Source organism: Geotrypetes seraphini, chromosome 3 (genome assembly GCF_902459505.1).
Source record: "Geotrypetes seraphini chromosome 3, aGeoSer1.1, whole genome shotgun sequence".
In the NCBI taxonomy this organism is placed as follows: domain Eukaryota; kingdom Metazoa; phylum Chordata; class Amphibia; order Gymnophiona; family Dermophiidae; genus Geotrypetes; species Geotrypetes seraphini.
Window position 1 is genome coordinate 360,797,633 of NC_047086.1, and position 20,009 is coordinate 360,817,641.

At 42.9% G+C, this 20,009-nt stretch overlaps 1 protein-coding gene across 4 annotated transcripts in view; it reads right to left on the minus strand.

Annotated features, from left to right (window-relative positions):
• The window catches only part of CAPN8 (calpain 8), a 210,177-nt gene that overhangs the window by 27,881 nt on the left and 162,287 nt on the right, over nt 1-20,009 (minus strand). For 2 of the 4 annotated variants that reach the window (XM_033935863.1, XM_033935864.1), the window contains exons 12-17: nt 15,541-15,752; nt 14,046-14,082; nt 10,274-10,339; nt 9,563-9,620; nt 6,407-6,471; nt 172-240 (exon numbers count right to left, since the gene is read on the minus strand). In XM_033935863.1, coding sequence (XP_033791754.1) covers nt 172-240; nt 6,407-6,471; nt 9,563-9,620; nt 10,274-10,339; nt 14,046-14,082; nt 15,541-15,752 — 507 coding nt within the window. The remainder of the gene's footprint in view (nt 1-171; nt 241-6,406; nt 6,472-9,562; nt 9,621-10,273; nt 10,340-14,045; nt 14,083-15,540; nt 15,753-20,009) is intronic. The other 2 variants (XR_004538661.1, XM_033935861.1) reach the window with 2 other exon arrangements.

The following is a 20,009-nucleotide window of genomic DNA, read 5'->3' on the forward strand; positions in this document are numbered from 1 at the left end:
GTTCAACAAGACACCCCAACACACCCATTGGAAGCAGCTAAGTGTTTTAATGTTGCAATTAAGCACTTTAACAATGTGAAGTTAGATTCATTTTGGTTTATTTATTTCCAATAAATCCTAATTGTAATGATAATGATAATAATAATAATAAAAGCAGCAATATTCTGTTACCATATATTTCTGAATCTTCATCCAAAGTGTCTTGAACTCCACAAGGCTCAAGGTTCCAGTTCCCTCATTCTTTGCATATTAAGGTGCAAGTACAACAAAAACATTTGTTTCAACTACTGGTTATAAACTGTGGCCAGCTGTGGTGAAAAACATGAAACTGTGCACTTTTGTGGGCACCCAGAGTGAATGAGGAGAAGCAGAGAGATAATTAATAGAGGGACATTTAGGAGCGTGTTTACTATAGCAGGCTACACAATTTGCATGGATTTTAATGTGTGTTGTTAGCACTGGTCTGTATTAGCAACTATTGCATGATAAAACAGCCAAGGTCCCATGCAAAAAGCATTAATGTGGGTTTTACTGGTCAAGCAATATGGAAATGGTTTCAGCATGGGTGTTAACTTGCATAGAAAACTTTACCGCATACTGCATTAAAATGTGTAGTAATGTGATCATTAACCATTAACATTAATATGCAATTTAAAGAAAGTTTCTGACACATGTTGTTGTTGGAAAACTTCTTGCTAGGTCTGGGGTTAAGAGGATCGGCTGTCTAGTGGCATCTCTTCTTTCCCTTCAACCCAACCATTCTGCCCTGGACGGCTTTCTGCAGTGGACCCCTACCCCAACAGTAAACAAAAAAATAACTGCCCTGGTAGTCTAGTGGTTCTCCTCTTGACCCGACCCACCCTTCACCTAATATTAAAAATAAGTTTCCCTAGTAGCCTAATGGACCCTCTTTTGCCCCATCACCCCTATTTCCCCAGTATTAAAAAAAAGTTGCCCTAGATGGCTTTTCAAAACCCAGCACTTTGTCCGGGCTTTGAAAAGTTGGTGAGATCGGGGTCAGGGCTGGAGTGCATCCACACATGCGCAGATGCACTCCAGCCCCAGCCCGAAGAGACGAGGTTTGTGTGGGGCTGGGATTGGGGGGGCAGAATGGGGCGGGGCTGGGGCAGGCCTGGGACCATAACAGGGCGGGGCCACGTGTCCTCTTTTACCAGATGGAAAATCTGGTAACCCTACCAACAGTATCACATAGCCTTTGCAATTACTGCTTGCTAATTTTTGCACCTAAGTAAAAAATCTTATTGCACCTTAGTAAACAGGCCCCTTACACCCAGCATGTGCCACTTCAGACACAGAGAGATCCTACAGCTGAAACAGTGGCTGGAGCTAAAATTTACATGCTGTGATGACTACATAGCAATACACTACTTACAGGTTGATACTGTGCAGGACTATACACAGTATCCGTGCATGTACTGGGCTTAGCTAGACATCCTTGTGGATAAACAGATTAAAACATGTGAAAGCTTGCTCATTTATCAGAGATTCATGCTTTGAGACCAATATACCAAGGAGGAGCCTGTTTTTAGGCACAAGAATGCACCTATTTTGAACCTATTCTACCAAGGAAAGCAGGTGCCTATTTTCCTTCACAGAACACCAGAGGAACAGTTAATATAGATGTGTATATTTAGTGTGACCACATACGCCAGCCATAGAGCCACTATAAATGCTCACGCTTAGACTGCTAAAGAACCCTTGTTTATCATAGTAACATAACAAAATACTTATATACCGCAGCTACCTCTCGGTTCAGCGTGGTTAACAAAAGATAGAATTATCAAACAGTCACAATTTGATCATAATCAATTATTCAAAGTATTTGCCAAATAGATATGTTTTCAATCGTTTTCTAAAGGCCTAAGAGATAGAAATTGATACGAGATTACTAATTTGTTTATCCCACATTCCTGCCTGATACGATAAGAATTTACTGAAAAATTGTTTATAAACATATCCTTTAATAGATGAAAAATCACAGAACTGAAGTTCCCGCAAATGTTTCCTATTAGCAAATTCAAAGTGATCGAAAAGGTAGCTAGGTAAAATCCCACTCAAAGCCTTAAAGCATATACAACCAAATTTAAAAATCACTCTCGCCTCGATTGACAACCAGTGCAGTCTATGTAATTGTATGTAATTGTGCATCCTGTCCAAGCTCCACCCAAACTCCATACATGTGAATGTTCACCTCTACTATTGCATTTAAGTGTCGTTTTATACAGAGTGGGCCACCTCTAATACCGGTGCCCAAAAGATGTTGTTCTCCATAGATCAGCGAATAGTAATTGTTAAGGCTATGTGCGAAGCAGATCGATTAAAGAAACGCAAAAGGCCTTCGCCAACAAGTACCCAGGATTAACTCAAGGAAAATATCACAAACACTATCCGCATTAACAGACTTTTGCAATGAATGATATAATTTTCCCATAATAAGATATTTGATAATAATAATAATAATAATTTTATTTCTTATATACCGCTGTACCGTGAAGGGGGGTGGTGGGTGGGTTTATTTTATTCATCATAAAATATAAATAATTTAACATTATACAGTGGTACCTCGGTTTACGAGTGCACCGGTTTGCGAGTGTTTTGCAAGACGAGCAAAACATTTGCAAAATCGGTGCCTCGGAAACAGAGCATGGCTCGATTTACGAGCATCCCCCCCTGCAATCCGGCACCCCCCCTGCCTCAAACCGGCACCCCCCCACCACGATCCGACCCCTTCCCCTGCCACGATCCGCCTCCCCCCCCCGACACAATTGGGCATCCCCCCACTGCTTCTTACCCTCATCTGGGCACCTCTTGAAGATCGGCCCTCGTCTGCTGGACCTTGAGCATCTGAGCATGCTCAAAGCCTGCGAGTTCACGTTCTGAACGTGAATGTGAACTCGCAGGCCTTGAGCATGCTCAGATGCTCAAGGCCCAGCAGACGAGGAGTCCGATCTTCTAGAGTTCCCAGATGAGGGTAAGAAGCAGGGGGGGGTGCCCAATTGTGTCGGGGGGGATGTCGGATCGTGTTGGGGGGGGATGTCGGATCGTGTCGGGGGGGGGGGGTCGGATCGTGTTGGGGGGGTGCCCAATCGTGGTGGGGGGGTCGGATCGTGGCGGGGGGGTGCCGGTTTGAGGCACGGGGGGTGCCGGATCGCAAGGGGGGGTGCCTGATCGCAGGGGGGGGCCTTCGAGGGGAGCAATGCCGGTTCTTGTGTGTGTGGGGGGAGAACGCATCAAAGTGAGTTTCCATTATTTCCTATGGGAAAACTCGCTTTGATAAACAAGCATTTTGGATTACGAGCATGCTCCTGGAACGGATTATACTCATAATCCAAGGTACTACTGTATTTTGTTTTATTGTATGCATTTCCCAAAGTAAGGGGAGGGAGGGGGGTTATAATTGAATAATAGTTGACATATTTATTACTTATTAAGTATTATATGCTGTTTAAAAATTATAGTAAAAGAGTATATAATGAAATGTTATATTTACAGTAAGGTATTATCAAGTGATAATGTAATATGTTGTGTTCATATTTTAATGTACACTTGATGTATATGTTAAAATGAATAAAGATTTGGAAAAAATGTCAAGTGTATACTTAATGAATTTGTATGAATTTAGATTGTACACTTGTTGTTATATGAAAAATGAATAAAAAACTTAAAACAAACACTATCCGCAGCATCACTGTTGAAGAGGGGCAAGCAGTATCAGCCAATATGATTTGAAGTGCCCAATGGTGCATAGACGTGAACGGGGTGGGGACCACTTTCACCATCTGCTATAACTTGTGGGTAAGTGAATAAAAACAATCCACTTAAGAACATAAGAATAGCCTTACTGGGTCAGACCAATGGTCCATCAAGCCCAGTAGCCCGTTCTCATGGTGGCCAATCCAGGTCACTAGTACCTGGCAAAACCCAAGGAGTAGCAATATTCCATTCTACCGAACCAGGGCAAGTAGTGGCTTCCCCCAAGTCTTTCTCAATAACAGAGTATGGACTTTTCCTCCAGGAACTTGTCCAACTTTCTTAAAACCAGCTACGCTATCCGCTTTTACCACAACCTCTGGCAATGCATTCCAGAGCTTAACTAGTCTCTGAGTGAAAAAAATATTTCCTTCTTTTTGGTTTTAAAAGTATTTCCCTGTAAATTCATCGAGTGTCCCCCTAGTCCTTGTAATTTTTGACAGAGTAAAAAATTGATCCACTTGTACCCGTTCTACTCCACTCAGGATTTTGTAGACTTCAATCATATCTCCCCCTCCGCCATCTCTTTTCCAAGCTGAAAAACCTAACCGTTTTAGTCTTTCCTCATATGAGAGGAGTTCCATCCCTTTTATCATCTTGGTTGCTCTTTTTTGAACCTTTTCTAGCGCCACTATATCTTTCTTGAGATAAGGAGACCAGAATTAAACACAATACTCCAGATGAGGTTGCACCATGGAGCGATACAGGGGCATTATAACATTTTTAGACTTGTTAACCATCCCTTTTTTAATAATTCCTAGCATCCTGTTTGCTTTTTTGGCTGCCGCCACACATTGGCCCAAAGGTTTCATCGTACTGTCTACGATAATACCCAGATCCTTGCTTGTTCTTCTTGTCTTACCATCGCTGGAAACGAGCTACTTTTCTGTGGCCCACCCTGTAGAAGAGTGCATTGCCAGACTACTAGCATTTATACACATATGTGCACAAATGCATGCATGTATACCAGTATTCCAGTCAAATATGTGCATTCTTGTCACCTAAATGTTGACGCCTTCCTTATAGAATTACTCCCAAAATGCATAAAAAGGCAAAAGCTTGATAGTTTATGTGTCTGTGCAATTGTGTGTATATATGTGTACAGTGGTGCCTCGCATAACGGCCGCCTCGCACAGCGAACGCTGCGCACAACGAACTTCTTGTCTTGATCCGTACAACGGACTTCGTTTCACACAACGAAGTCGCCCGAGCTGCATCCGCGCCTACTGCTGATGCGTTGGGGGAGCGGAGCTACTCTCGCCGCTTCCCCGATGCTAAAAAAAAAGAAAAGAAAAGTGGACGGTTTGCTCGTTAGGGAGCTTCGTTGCGTTTTAGACATAAAAGGCAGCCCTTCCACTCCCCGAGCAGGAAGTGAAGGGAGGAGCCCGGAGCTCGCGCCGCTCAGCTGATCCCACGCTCGCGCTCCGCTCTAGCCGGTGCAGCCCAGGGCCATTGGAAGAGAAGCAGCAGCCGCTGGCCGTCATGGAAGTGCAACTGGCTCCCTTCCGGGCCTGGGCCGACTTCTTCCCGGGCTCCGATCGCTTCGCCAAGCCCGATTTCAAGGACATCAACAAATGGAACAACCGAGTGGTCAGCAACCTGCTCTACTACCAGACCAACTACCTGGCGGTGGCGGCGCTGACGGTCCTGGTGGTGGGGTGAGTCTCTTAAATTAAGAACTAGGACTTCCAATAATGATTAAAAAAAATGGACGTTTAACTGCAGTATTGGGTCCCTTCCTTTTACTTTGCTGAACAGCAGAAGGTGGTAGATGCTGGATTTGGCAAGGCCTTAACGCATGGCACTGCCTGCTCACTCCATTAGGAAACATACAGTGAAGATGTGCAAGATTCGATAGACTCTACTTAGTCTGTCTTTAAATTTAAAAAATGTGTGTTTTTAGATGTATCTAAATGAAAATAATAACAAAAAATTTATCTTTTTTATGTCATCTTAGCATATTTTATGCTGCAGAACGAATTATTTTGTTTTACATGTATTGTTATGGGAAAATGCGTTTCACATAACGAACTTTTCGCATAACAAACTTGCTCCTGGAACGAATTAAGTTCGTTGTGTGAGGCACCACTGTATATCTCTTCTGCAAAGAACTCTGCAGATTAAGCAATCTTCATAGTAAACATTTATGCATCGTCTGCTACACACAAAAATAATGAGATTCAGTGATGCAAAGCCATGTAAAGAAGCTCATTATTTTTTTTAACTGGTGCATTGCTATTACTACTTATTTCTATAATACTGCTAGACTTAAACATGAACGAGACAATCCCTGCTCAACAGAGCATTAGAATATGTTCATGACCAGTTTTTGCAAAAAAAAATAAAAAAAATAAATAAATAAATAACTACATCCTTTTTTCTTTTTTTGCTTTTCATCACAAAATTTCTTGCATAAGTTTGCTATAGAGTTCTTTTGCTCTATGTAAACTCTCTCAAAAACAGGCTACTAAACCCGGATTACTTTTTATAGGTTATTAAGATAGACCCTTAGAATGGTGAAAGAAGTATAAAACACAAAAATAATTTACAAATTGGCAAACACCCTTGTAATGGCTGAAAAGAACACCCTTCCCTACTGAATGTCACTAGATCTTAAGTCACAGGTGAAGGATACGTCCAAGAGACTGATCATGTCTCTGCAAGTAGCTAGGGAAAATCCATCAGATTTTATGTCAGGGCCTAAAAATAAAAATCCATCATCAGAAATCACTCAAAACGCCAAGCGCAATAAGAAAAGATAACCCTTCTCCAGAATTATTTTGCACCTTCAATCCAAACAAGAGAGCACTATGTTTCTGTAATGGACAAACTGCCACCTCTGGAGTGGATGACTTAGCTTAATTCAAACAAAAGCAATTGATACCACAGAACAGGCAAGCAGTACCTGCTAGAAACAGTCTCTGATAAATTGGGGGGGGGGGGGGGGGTCTCATTCTTAGGCTGAAAACCCAACTGCTACAATCATGGTTGCATTTTTCTTGAGAAATGAAGTGAAAGTGAAATTTTAAAGTGACCCTGTCGGAATAACATCCAATATTCACAAGCACCCAACATTTCACGTGGAAACAGTCAGAAAGTCCAACACACAATTCATAAAAGGAAGACCGGAAGACTTATTTTAAAACTTACTAGTCTATTTTCAGTAACATGTCTTGGGAATAATTGGATGTTTCAAATTATTCCCACATTTAGCAGCATTAAGGGTCGGATTCTAGAAACGGTGCCTGCCGTGATAGGCACCAGCAAAACAGGCACCTACTGCATGACAATCACTGGTAGGCACTGAATCCAGAATCACATCCAGTTTTTGTACAGGCGCCTTAAATGTAAACCAGTGTTTTACAGGTCTACATTTAAGGTGTCTGACTTATTCTACGGACGCCTAAGGCCACTTCCGGTGTAAGCCATGCCTATGCTAGCCTTAGGCATCCGAAAGTGTGCATAAGCACTTCCATAGGCTGCATCAATTTTCATAATTTGTGTATTCTGTGTTTTATTTTATGACAAATGTTGCTTTATTGGTCATTTTTTATTTATTCAGTTTTCTATACCACTCTCCTCAGGGGAGCTTAGAATGCTTTACTTGAATTTATTCAGGTACTCAAGCATTTTTCTCTGTCTGTCCCGAAGGGGTCACAATCTATCTAATGTACCTGGGCCAATGGTCCAATGGGGGGGGGGGGGGTTTGAGTGACTTGCCCAGGGTTACAAGGATTAGCGTGGGTTTGAACCCACAACCTCAGTGCTTTAACCACTGCGCCACCCTCTCCTATTTATTGATTTTTACATTTTGTGTGTTTTATATATTTGTAAGGTATTACTCTTTCTCCTGATGAAGGTAAACCAGCCAAAACACGGCCATATTGATGAGATACATGCTTGATGTGATACACGCTTTGTATTAGAGACTCTCTTATGGTGGATCAAAATTTGTGTGAATCCTGAACTCTCATGTGTCCCACTTTTTTTTGTTTTCCCGTTGTTTGTTACGTGGGACTTGTTTCTCCTGTTTCATTTCCTTGTTGCTAAACTTACAAATATTGCTGCCCCTTTTCTTCATCATGCTCAAAGGTTTGACCATGTTACGACTCTTTTACATACCTTACACTGGTTACCTGTTCAGTATCACATTAGATTTAAGATTCTTTTCCTTGTCTTTAAAAACTATAGTATGATTTGAACACTCCTGCTTATCTCTCAACTTTGGTTATCTTTTATACTCCTACTCGAGCATTTTGATCCATTGATTCCACCAATTGGTGCTACTGGGGCCTAACAAAGCCAATTATGAATTCACAAGAAACTCTGCATTTTTCTTTTTAGCCCTAAAACTTGGGAACGTTCTTCCACCACATACATATTCATTTAGAAACATCTTTTTTGAAATCAAAATCTTATCTCAAAACCTAAGAATTGGCCTTCAGTCAGTCAAGCTACTAACTGTCAATTGGTGTCCTGGTTCCCTCAGAATTGAGCGAAAACCTTTATTTCTCTCCCTTCCCACGACTTTGTTTTCTAGTATGGATGTTTGCTCTCCTTTATTAATGGCATTCTTTTCTTCTGAACTTTAGTTTTGTAAACCACCTTGACCTGGCAACAGAAGCTGGAGTATAACAAGTATGTTTAATAAACATAAGATCCTTTGATTTAGGGGATAAAGTGTTACATGTTTAGCATGGCATAAAACATATAACTGCTGTTCAATATTGTCTTCTTAATATTTCCAGTCTTCAACAAATTCAGTCCAAATCCATTTCACAGAGAAGGGCCAACAGAACATTTCAAATCAATTAAAAGACCAGTAGCTGAATAAAATTGTGTCATATGACAATGCTACATGGTTCTCTAACAAATAATTTATTTGATCCCAAATAGACTGCCAAAAAGCCTTAATGAATGGACAATAAAACAATAAATGATCTAAAGTTCCAGGTTCAAGATGACAATGCCAACATCTATTAGACCTAGAGCAGTCCAATTTTTGTAAACGAACAGGGGTCCAGAGTGCTCTATGCAACAGGAAAAACCATGCTTGCCTCATAGATGCAGACATTGTACACTTCATCCTCCAGGACCAAATACGTGGCCATTGAGACGCACTCATTTGATGCTTAATCTCAATGCTCCAAATATCTCCAAGTCCAGTTTTTGGTTTCTTATTTAAATAGCCAGATAATAATTTATACCACTATGCGGCCTGGTGACCCAGGAAGTCTGCCTGAAAGCATAAAAAATCCAAACTAAATTGATTATTAAGAGATTTCCATTCAGGGAGCCCTGCCTGAATAGCCTGCTTCAGTTGCAACCACTTATAACTTTGTCAGCTTTACTGCCTTTGTTACAACCACAATATATAGGTATTAGCAGTATATAAGTATTATTGTATTGTATTTTTTTTAATGTAGAACTTTGTGAGCTAGATTCAAATATGGGCAGGAAAAGAAGGGTGAACTGGAAAAATGAGTTCCAAGTGCTACATCCGGTCCAAGGGCCACAAACAGGGGACCCTTAATCTAGATCAAAAGCCAAGAGAGACTATGGGAAGGAGATAAAATGAAACAAAACTGGAAAAAGCACAGTACATGTGATATGGGAACGATATGAAATCTCAGTCACACCTTTGTGTTAGACATGGTCTCTGACATTTTTTAAAGGTTTGTAAACTGCAGGTTTCCTACCATACATTCTGGCACTCTGAGCTTTCTATGGATCTTTGGCTGCTCAGTCACCATCATGCCTGAAGTTTTTCCACAACAAATGATAAACTTACATTTTGCCACTACCCTGTTCAGAACAGTCTGTAGCTCCACAGCTGTCATTTCGCTGTCCTACAAAGAAAAGCACCCATCAGCATGCAGGCAGCTGCAATAACCACCCTGGGCCATGACTACGTGAAATATTGAGCTGGTGGACATGGCTACACTTGCCAGATTCATCCATTATCTGCCATGCAGCGGATGAAGTCAACAAAGAACAGCTAACCCCAGTCTGCCTGAGAGGCTGACCGAAACCAAATCCATGGCTCAGTTTTGGCCGAAACCGAAGCCAAAACTGAAAATGCCATGCTTGTATTCCACCTTTCCTCCCACCTCTAGCCTACCTTAACATGTCATGGTGGTTAAAGTGGTCTCTTCTGGGGCAGAAAAGAACCCCACTCTTTCCTTCCTGGTACTGTGTATAAAAGTTCTGGTTCATGCACAGATGTGTGCCAGAACTTTTGTTTTCTTCGAGTATATGCATAGCGAAAGCACCCTTACCACAGAACATTAGGGCGCATGTGTCTGTCAGGGTCCCCACAACCGATTAGCACCCAAGAACTGCCACTTGAAATTTCTATCTCATTAACATACAGTACTGCCGTGGTATAGTGGCAGTTTTACAGTGGCTGCACCACCTGGCTTTCTGCATTAGCCTTACAGTTCACAGGTTACCAATCTTACAGATTTGGACACTGTTTACTGTCCACAATGAAGCCACTCACCTCTCCAGCCAGTTTTTCAAAGAAGTTCTTAAAATCCTGGTCGATGACATAGTCAGAAACCTTTGGCTGGAAAAGAAGAAAAACATGTTAGACCTAGAGTGGGAGGTGAGTTGGTTCTGGCCTGGGTCTTCTTTATTTCAGCAGAGCCGAGTTTGCATGCTAGCAAGTGAAGAGTGTATATAATGCTTCAGAGCTGCAGTGTCCCAGCTTTGGCCAAATCTAGGGGTGACTCTGAATTAGCTCTACTATTGTCCTCAGCACTACTGATCATAGAATCAAGCACCCAGGTGGATGTTTTGGAGTCTATAAATATTGAATTTGTAGCACATACATGTACAATGGATGAAATAGTACAAGAGGCTAGAGCTATTTAAGATGCATGTAAATATAGTATACTTAGTAGAAATGGTTAACCTTCTTAGGAAGCGTGTAAATATAGTATACTTAGTTGAAATGGTTAACCTAGTATTATATGGGAAGCCTCCTGCAACTCAGCTGTTCGGGGCAGGAAACCTTTTTTTCCTTTTCTTTTTTTTAATGGACACAGATATTGTAGGTGTGTTACACATGCACAATATCTGTCTCATTAAAAAAAAGCCCCCGCCTGCTGATGATGGCCCTTCCCGATATCCCCCGATGAACTGGCACCGGGAACTGACCCCCTCCACCCCGCAGCAGCAAAAATGGCAGGAGAGATGCCCACTCCCTTTTGCCCAGCGAACTCCCCCACCCCGTGGCAGTGAAAATGGCAGGAGGATGCCCACTCCCTCCTGCCATGCAGAACTCTCCTCCCCGCGTGAGAAAAACTTGGCAGTAGGGATGCCTACTCCTTCCTGTCAATGGAGGCCCAACTCGATCACCCTTTCCAAACCATCCCCTCCCCTCTTCTCCCACAAAAAAAGGCAGGAGGACTGCGCACTCCTTCCTGCCACCAGATACTCCCCCGAACCTTCCCCCCAAACCCCTGCAGTAACCTTTGTGTGAAGAGAACAGGAGAGAGGTTCAGTAACTCTAGCTCCAAGGTCCACCAATCTAATATGGCCCCTCTTCATGTGATGCACAGAGAGAGGCCTAAGGCGCAGATGCCTAAGGCCCCTCCCCATTTTGTATCAGTGGGCCTTGCAGCTGGAGGGACCGAGCCTCCCTCCTGCTCTCTTCACACAATACCATGTGGGGGGGGGGGTGTTCAGGGTATGGGGTAGGTTCAGAGGAGCATCTGGTGGCAGGAGGGAGTGGGCATCCCTCCTGCCTTTTGGAGGGCAGGAAGGGGGAGGTTAGAGGATGGTTCGGGGTGATGCCTGGTGCAGGGGGGCCTCCATTGGCAAGAGGGAGTGGGCATCCCTCCTGCTGATTTTTTTCTCACACAGGGGGGTCGGCAAGGCAGGAAGTAGTGGGCATCCCTCCTGCCGATTTTCACTGGCTTGGGGGGGGTTGGTCCCCGGTGTCGGTTCATTGGGGAGACATCTGGGAGTGCCATCATCGGCAAAGGAGTGCTTTTTCTTAATGAGTCAGATATTGTGCATGTGTAACACACGCACAGCATCTATGCCCATTAAAAAAGTGCTGATAAGACAGGTAAGTGACTGGTCTTGAAGAAGATGACAGCAGGAGAGATGCCAAGTCTCTCCTGCCTGCAGGCAGTGCATCCTGGGAGGGGCCATAAACACCTGAGCCAATCAGGGCCGTAGGACCTCCCAGTGCAGGGGAAGGCCCACTATTTTGGAGAGGCGGGGCTGCAGGCAGGAGGGACTGAGCATCCATCCTGCTGTCATCTTCTATATAAGGTGCGGGGGCAAGATGGGGGCATGGGTGACTGAGGCAGGAGAGAGTGGGCATCCCTCCTGCTGCTGATCTTAGCAGGGGAGAGGGCCAAGAGTGTGGGGGGTTTGGGTGGCTGTGATCTTTCTGGGGGAAGGGGTCAGGAGTGTGTGTGTGGGAGACTTCAAGTGACTGCGATCTTCGCGGGGGGAGTCAGGAGTGGGGGGAGGTTGGGTGGCTGTGATCTTTGCAGGGGGAGGGCATTTGGGAGCAGGGGGAAGGTGGCTACAAGCTTTGAGGGGGGAGGGGGTTGGGAATGTGGGGGGGGGGGGGCTGGTTTCCAAGGAAGGAGAGGGTGTGCACCCCTCCTGCCTCTTTTTTTTTTTTTTCAGGTGCCATCATGGCTGACAAGAGGGCCACATAATACGGCAGACCTATTGGTAATTTTGGGATGTTAGTAGTGGTCGCTAGATTTAGTGCATGCCTAAGCAATGTTAGGGCATCGATCGGAGTGCTCATTTTAATATTAATAACCTTAATACTAATGAGGTCATTTGCATGGCAGAGTCGGAGGCTGCAACAAACCCACATTGAGCCACTGTGTAAATCAGTTAGTTAAATTACGTCGATACTAAACTGGTTCAATTGGTTTAGCGATGATTGTTAGATGCATGGTGAGTTTAGTGCATCCGAGCCTTAGTGATCATATTACCTAACTGTATGGCAATGCACAACACTTGTCACATGAGCTACAGGGCCAGCTAGGAATGCATCTTTCAAATCCAGCTCACAGTAAACCCTCGGTGAAAAGTTGCATGTACCTTTAGCTGTCCTGAGGGAGGCAATCTCCACCCTAAAGAAGCTAGCCAGATAATTCTTTAGTTCCTCAGCTAAAACCCTTGGAAGATTGTTCTTTTGGTGTCTTTTTCTTGTATTGCAGCCTCTTATTAATGGAATTCTGGCTGACCCCCTCATTAGCTTTAGTCTAGAGGTTTTGCCAAATTTTAACCACACTCTGGAGTTAACAGTCTGCATGTTTTCTCACAAATGACAAACTTAATAGAACCAAGAATGCTTATTATGGAAATTATTTCTGTAACAGCATGCAGGATTTTATATGAATCTCTCCTGCTGCAGGCCAAGTGCTTTCATTTGTAAAGGTTGTGTGTTTTCGAAGCAATGCTGTTATCAGATGTTCATACAAGATCTATACAATAAGTGGCACATGGATTGTCACTGTGCCTTATATTATTCAACATAGAAACATGACGGCTTATAAAGGCTGAATGGCCCATCCAGTCTGCCCCTCCACAGCATCCACTATCTCCTCCTCTCCCTAAGAGATCCCACATGCCTGTCTCACCCTATCTTTAATTCAGATACAGTCTTCGTTTCCACTGCCACCTGGAGACTATTCTCCATATCTACCACCCTTTCTGTAAAGAAATATTTTCTTACATTACTCCTGAGCCTATCACCTCTTAACTTTATCCTATGCCCTCTCCTTCATTTGAAAAAGACTGACCTTCTGTATATTAACGCCATGGAGATATTTAAATGTCTCTATCATTTCCCCTCTCTCCTATCTTTCTTCCAGAGTATACATATTAAGGTTGTCCTCATATGATTTATGACAGAGACCACTAACAAATTTTATAGCAGCCCTCTGGACCAACTCCATCCTATTTATATCTTTTTGTTAGGTGTGCTAGTCAATCAGATTGCTCAAACATTGATCCTGCCTCTACAGGTGTTATTAATCCAGTCCTCAGGACCCACTCAGCCAGTCAGGTTTTCAAGATATCCACAATGAATATGCAAGAGATAAATCTGCATCTACTACCTTCATTGTAATAAGATTTATCTCATGCATATTCATAGGAATATTCTGAAAATATAACTGGTTGGGGGTGTGCTAAGGATTGTTTCAGATCCCTTACACTACTGTACCTAACCAAAAAAAGAACCATCCATGCACAAGAAATGATCTGCAGAGTCAGAGCCTGACCCTCACCTCATATGGTCTTGCCTTTATGACATCACCAAGCTCCCTGGAAAGAGGAAAAAGTCATATTCTAATATGTTTACAATGTAATAAGACATAAAAGAATGTTGTTACATCCGCACTTTACATCTTGCTTTGTCACTATAGCACTGCAGAAACACAGATGCAGGCTCCCCTGGCCTGAATAAATAGAAGCACATTTCAGACCTTCAAAGTAATGAAAGTAGCAAAGTCTCAGTTCTTATCACTTAGTCACAAGTGGATGGCATGAGCGACAAGGAAAGTGAGTGGCTCAGGTTACTCTAGGAAGACATTTTTGTCTTGCACCCACGGGGAGTCACATGCTCTCAGTGGCTACATGAATTGAGGTCACACCCATTGAAAAGACTAAATGCTTATCTTCACCAAATCTTAGCAATGTGGTGACTCACTACAATGAAGGTATGATAAGAAGGAAAAAGAAGAAGACACACTGACTACAAACTGCTGAGGATAAAAAGGTGCCCGCTCATAGCTTAAGCACCAGAACTAAGGTTTGTAGTAGCAAAAGTTCAGAATCATCAGAAAAAGATCCCAGCCCCTGTGCAGAGATCTTATTCATGAACCCACTGCACCAGGAGGTAAACCACAGAAACTAATGAAAACAACAAAGAGACAAAAATAAGTGAAAATATACTGCTACTTTTATGCAAAACCCCAAATATAAAGAACGCAAACCAGAAAGGAGCAAAATCTTACAGGAAAATCAGTGAAAATTAAGAATTTAAGATATCTGTTTGGGCAAATCAAAGAAAAGTACCTGAGTGATGACATCTTAAAACAGCTGAGAGATGATGTAGAAAGAAAGAGGAAAAAAGAAATTTGGATAGAGACAAGAACAGAGGTGCCACAACAGTCAACGAGCAGAAGAAAGTGCCTGCACAGCCAAAGGGCACCAGAGAAGAAAAGAGCCAGTGCAGCCAAAGGGCACCAGAGAAGAATAGGGAACCAGAATAGCCAAGAACCGCCAGAGAAGAAAGGCATGTGCACAGCCAAAGAGTACCAGACAAGAAATGAACCAATGTAGCCAAAGGGTGCCAAAGAAGAAAGGTATCAGGACAAAGGGTACCAGAGGAATCAACTTCCTGTTCGGCAGGGGGAATCAGAGAGAATGCTCCTGGGCAGGCTAGAGACAGCTTCCAAGGATTGTTACTGCAGATCTGAAGCTATTATTTTGCAGGTACCTAGGGAGCTAGTGGGAGATTCCTGGGTTGGCGGAGGAAGGAAGGGAGGGAACAGCTTTCCAGCGAGGTAGAAGGACGGGAGAGAGAAGTGCTAGTCTGAGTAAGGTCACATAGATAAGATGACCCTGTTTTTCTGGTACTTTATTGCTCAAAACTTATAGTTAAGTATGTATATACAGTATTATGACTTTCCTGGGTTTTCTACTAATTTCATAAGGACTTTTACTGAAACCTTCTTTTTCTCCACTCTCCCATCTAGGTGCACTGTGGTAAGTACTTACAAAGCCTTTGCTTGTTTCTCTGAAAAGACTCGGAGGCAAAATTCTCCCTCCTTGAATGGCTCAAAAGTGGAAGGTACAATGATGTACTCTCCCACAGGCAACTTGAGACGCTTGGAGACCTCTCGTGTGTTGGTATAAGTGTCAGTTCGGGCTGCTGCTGGGGTCCTCAAGAAGAAATCCCGGCTCAGATGAACATCAGTGTGATTCTGAAGCTAGTGGGAAGAAAGAAAACTTAACCAAAAGAGAAAACCAATAATGGTTCATTCTATACATTGGGATTTCCGACATTGCAAAAGTCAACAATATTTGTCTCTTTTGTGACAGTCTCCCCCATCTATTTGTGGAGAAAAATTGCTTATGTTAGAGAGAAAAGCAAGAAATGGACCCATTTGTAGAATGAATAGAAATGGAAAACCTGATGCTTAAATTCAATTCTATATGAATTTGAATCTCGGGGAATAACAAGTTGACACTGTCACCCCTAACCGTCTGTTCTTATCTGTAAAGTATGGAATCTGAACATCTTCTCTGAAAACTCACCAAATCAAAGAAGGAAAACAGGGTGGTGGATGACTAGAATGACCTCCTGAGGGAGGTGGTTGAGAGGAAAACGATGATGGAATTCAAAAAAGTATGGGATAAACAGAGGATCTCTAATTAGAAACCAAATTGTATAAATTAAAGAACCAAAGGGAAGGGGCATGCGCCTGCACGCAGCAGGGAAGGGAGGGTGCTGCTCACCCTCACTATGCCACTGCTAAGAACCTAAGACCACAGGTACAAATCTCACTGTAAGCCCTTAAGATCTTGGGCAAGTCACTTAAGCCTCCATTTCCTCAGGAACAAACTTAGGGATAGATGCAGAAAAACGCACAGTACAGTCACTGATCACATGGCTTCTACAGGAGGATGGCCAGAGCATCAGGGATCTGAGGACAGCCAACCCTTTTATGATACCTCAGACCTAGTGGTAATTTTCTTGCATTGTGCTTTCTTGAAAACTTTCCAGCACTGTGACAGACTAGCTAATAGTCTGCTTAACATTTATTTTAATATGCTGGGCGCTGTGCTAGTCCTATTTCTACATCATTCACAAACTAGCCCGCATGACTACCCCTCATTAATCTCACAACGCAGCCCATGGTAGTTTTCTGCAATGGCCTCTGAGATTGTATACCCTCGGGGGACAGGAAAATACCTACTGTACCTGAATGTTGTTCTTCTTCAGCTACTGCTGATAAAGGAGTGGCTAACTACAAAATCTCTTATCTTCCCCACCAAGCTTTTGTCTAAAAAATTCCTGCCTAAAGGTGCTGGTTACTAAACAGGTTTGTTCTACAGTGTCGCATGAGAAGCATATGAAGACATGAGGAATGTCACTACAACAAATGAGGGGAGGAAAAACTCTTATTTGTGTTACTATGTAAAGTTGCTGAAGAAAACTATGTAAAACACAACTCCAAAAAACCTTCGGGAATGCAATCACTGGTAATAATGGCTTAAAAAGCTAACTATATATACTTGGAACAAATATATGTTCTCAGAGATCAAATAGAGAACACTGTCTCTGCTCTATCTCATATTTCAATCATCGCACATTTAGGGCCTCTTATCATGCTGAATAGCGTGGGTTGGTGCGGTCACTGTACCAAAGCCCATAGGGATTGAATGGGCTTCGGTGCATTTGCCATGCAGCACTTCTGCGGCTTGATATAAGAGGGGTTTAATATGTGACTTAGAAATTGAAGTTTGTCCAATCCCAGACCTTTCTTTGAATAAAAAAAAGTTTGAAAAAAATTTATCTTTAAATATGTAGGGTCCCAACATGGACCATGTTTCACCAAACTGCCTCAAGGAACCTGACATCCACAATCATGAAAAAAATGGTTTCTACAAAACTATTTGAACAAATAATAAATAAACTGTGTATCATAAAAACAGAAACCGCTAACACACTACTTGCATGACATCATCCATGGAACCCTGGTACGGACAGTGGTAAAGTGTACTGTCACTTTAAGCTTTTAGCAAAGCCTTCAGAATGCCTGAACCATGCATGCACGAGTGCCTTCCCGCCCGATACCAGCTCGCAAGGTCATCAGTTCCATGCCCAAGTGAAGAAGCCAACCAGGGGAGGTACGGGTTATGAGAATATCTGTCTGCTGTCTCTGGATAACACCTGTTACGGGAAGTAACTGTGCTTTATCCTTAGACAAGCAGGCAGCATATTCTCACATGTGGGACTCCCAAGCTTTAGTAATGGGGATGGAGGGAGAGTTGGCCTCTAAGGAAATTTAAACGCTTGTTGATTGCAAGAAAACCAGGTATACCATCTGAGACGAGTAGGTGGAGGCAGGGGAAGAAAATAAATACAGGATAAGCAGAAGAACCCTAACCTCTAGATGAGGATAAAGGGAAGAACCCAGGGAATACTAAATAAATGGAGGTTGTAAATAACAGACGACCTCATAGCGGCAGGGGAATCCAAGCATAAGCGAGGAAGATGCCAGAAAGATTCAAAAAGAAAAGAATAAATGGGTACTGGCAAATGGACATATATGGACAACCAGACCAAAAAAACCAGGTAAACCTAGGTGTGGCTCAGGAAGACACAGATGGGAGCAAAACGAAAGCATGGTTCCCAGTGGTTAGAATAATTTCCAGGAAACTAGGAAAAACACAGTAGGACGGAGAGAAAAACGTTACTGTGGACTATAGAAAGAAATAGCGGCGGACTGGGAGTAAAGCCACATGTTAACTCTCCATTGTACCAGGCTTGTTTCTCTTAACTCCTTAATAAAAATTATATTTAAAAAAAAAATAAAAAAAATACTCCCTTTAAGGGCTGTGAGAGACAGCTCTGGTATGTGTTGAAAATGATCAGAGCAAGTGCAAGGATGGCAAGAAGAAGTAGCATTTCTAAAGAACAAAATGCTGGAAAATAGGGGAACCGCAGAGAAATGTAGGAAAACCAATGTGAACAGGGAATGGAAATGTGGAATATCCCTGTATGGTAGGAAAACAAGAAAGGATATTAAAAGACCAGTCTCATTTTCTATTGAAAGAAGAGGAGAGTAGTGAGCTCAGAACCCTGAGAATCAAGTAAGTGATATATGACCTTGTCCTCATGAAAGAATAGGAAAAAAGAGCTATTATAATCTGGCTGCAAATAGTGGAGAAGTACAGCAAGAAAAAATATGTGCACTAATGGAAGAAAAAGTTAGAATGATCAAAGGACAGCTCTATTCTATTTCCAATGTTGTTGGAGGGGAGGGGGGTTGAAATGAGAATAGAAAACGACAAACTAGACAATAAAGTCAAGCGTGTGAAGGAACTGCTTGAGACCAAACTATTAATTTATCCTTGAACTAAAAAATATCAACTGATGGTGATGGAACACCAAAGAGTTGAAGGTGACCGAATAAAATGGACAGAGGCAATGTGCCTGTGAGTTAGAGTTGCTTCATAGGTTTTTATTAAGAAGCAAGGAAGGCCTACAAAAAGAAGGTGGTCAAAAAGCAATAGACTGAAATAGAGTTATCATGCAAACAGAAGGAAAATATTGTTGCACAGATAATATGAGAGTCAGAGAAACTCTGCAAGAAAGGATAAAAGGGCTGGCGGTAGAACAGAAAGTTCAGGAGCCCAGCAGAAAAGGATCATAAAGTCAGTGCAAAGTATTACTTTTGTATTGTATCAATATAAGACAGGAATACCATGAAAGCACGTACTGGTAGAAAATTTATTTCCCAGCTGAAAACATATGATGAAACTAAGACATATTGTCGTAGGGGATGAAATTAATAGTACTACCCAAGAAATGCACTGGAACCCTATAGAGGGAGTGTGTCATAGCTACTGCAGATAGCATGAAGTGCACAAGTAAAGAAATACAGTTAAACCTCAGTTTGCGAGTAATGCAGTTTGTGAGTGTTTTGCAAGACGAGGAAAATATTCTTGCAAATCGTAACTCGCAAACCGAGCATTAACTCGATTTGTGAGCATCGCTACCCCCCACCCGCCCACCCATGAATGCCCCCCCCACTGAGAACCAGCATTGCTCCCCCCACCCGTGAACGCACCCATGCATGAACCGGCATCCTCTGCTCGCCCAAACAAAAGCCCACAGGACGTGCCAGTGAACGAAGATCCTTCCTGCTGCCTGGGCCTTGAGCATCTTCTCGGAGACAGCGAGTGCCAGAAGGTCTTGAGCATGCGCAGATGCTCAAGGCCCAGGCAACAGGAAGGATCTTCATGTACGGCACGTCCTGGGGCTGCGTGCCGGTGCCAGATGGGGGTAAGGCTTCTGTTTGGGCAGGCGGGGGATGCCGGTTCACGAGCGGGGCGGGGGGAGCGATGCTGGTTCTCGGGAGGAGGGGAGCAGCGCCAGTGGCCTTAGGGGGGTTAACAAATCAAGCAAGTTTCTCTTACTTCCTATGGGGAAACTCGCTTTGATACACGAGCAATTT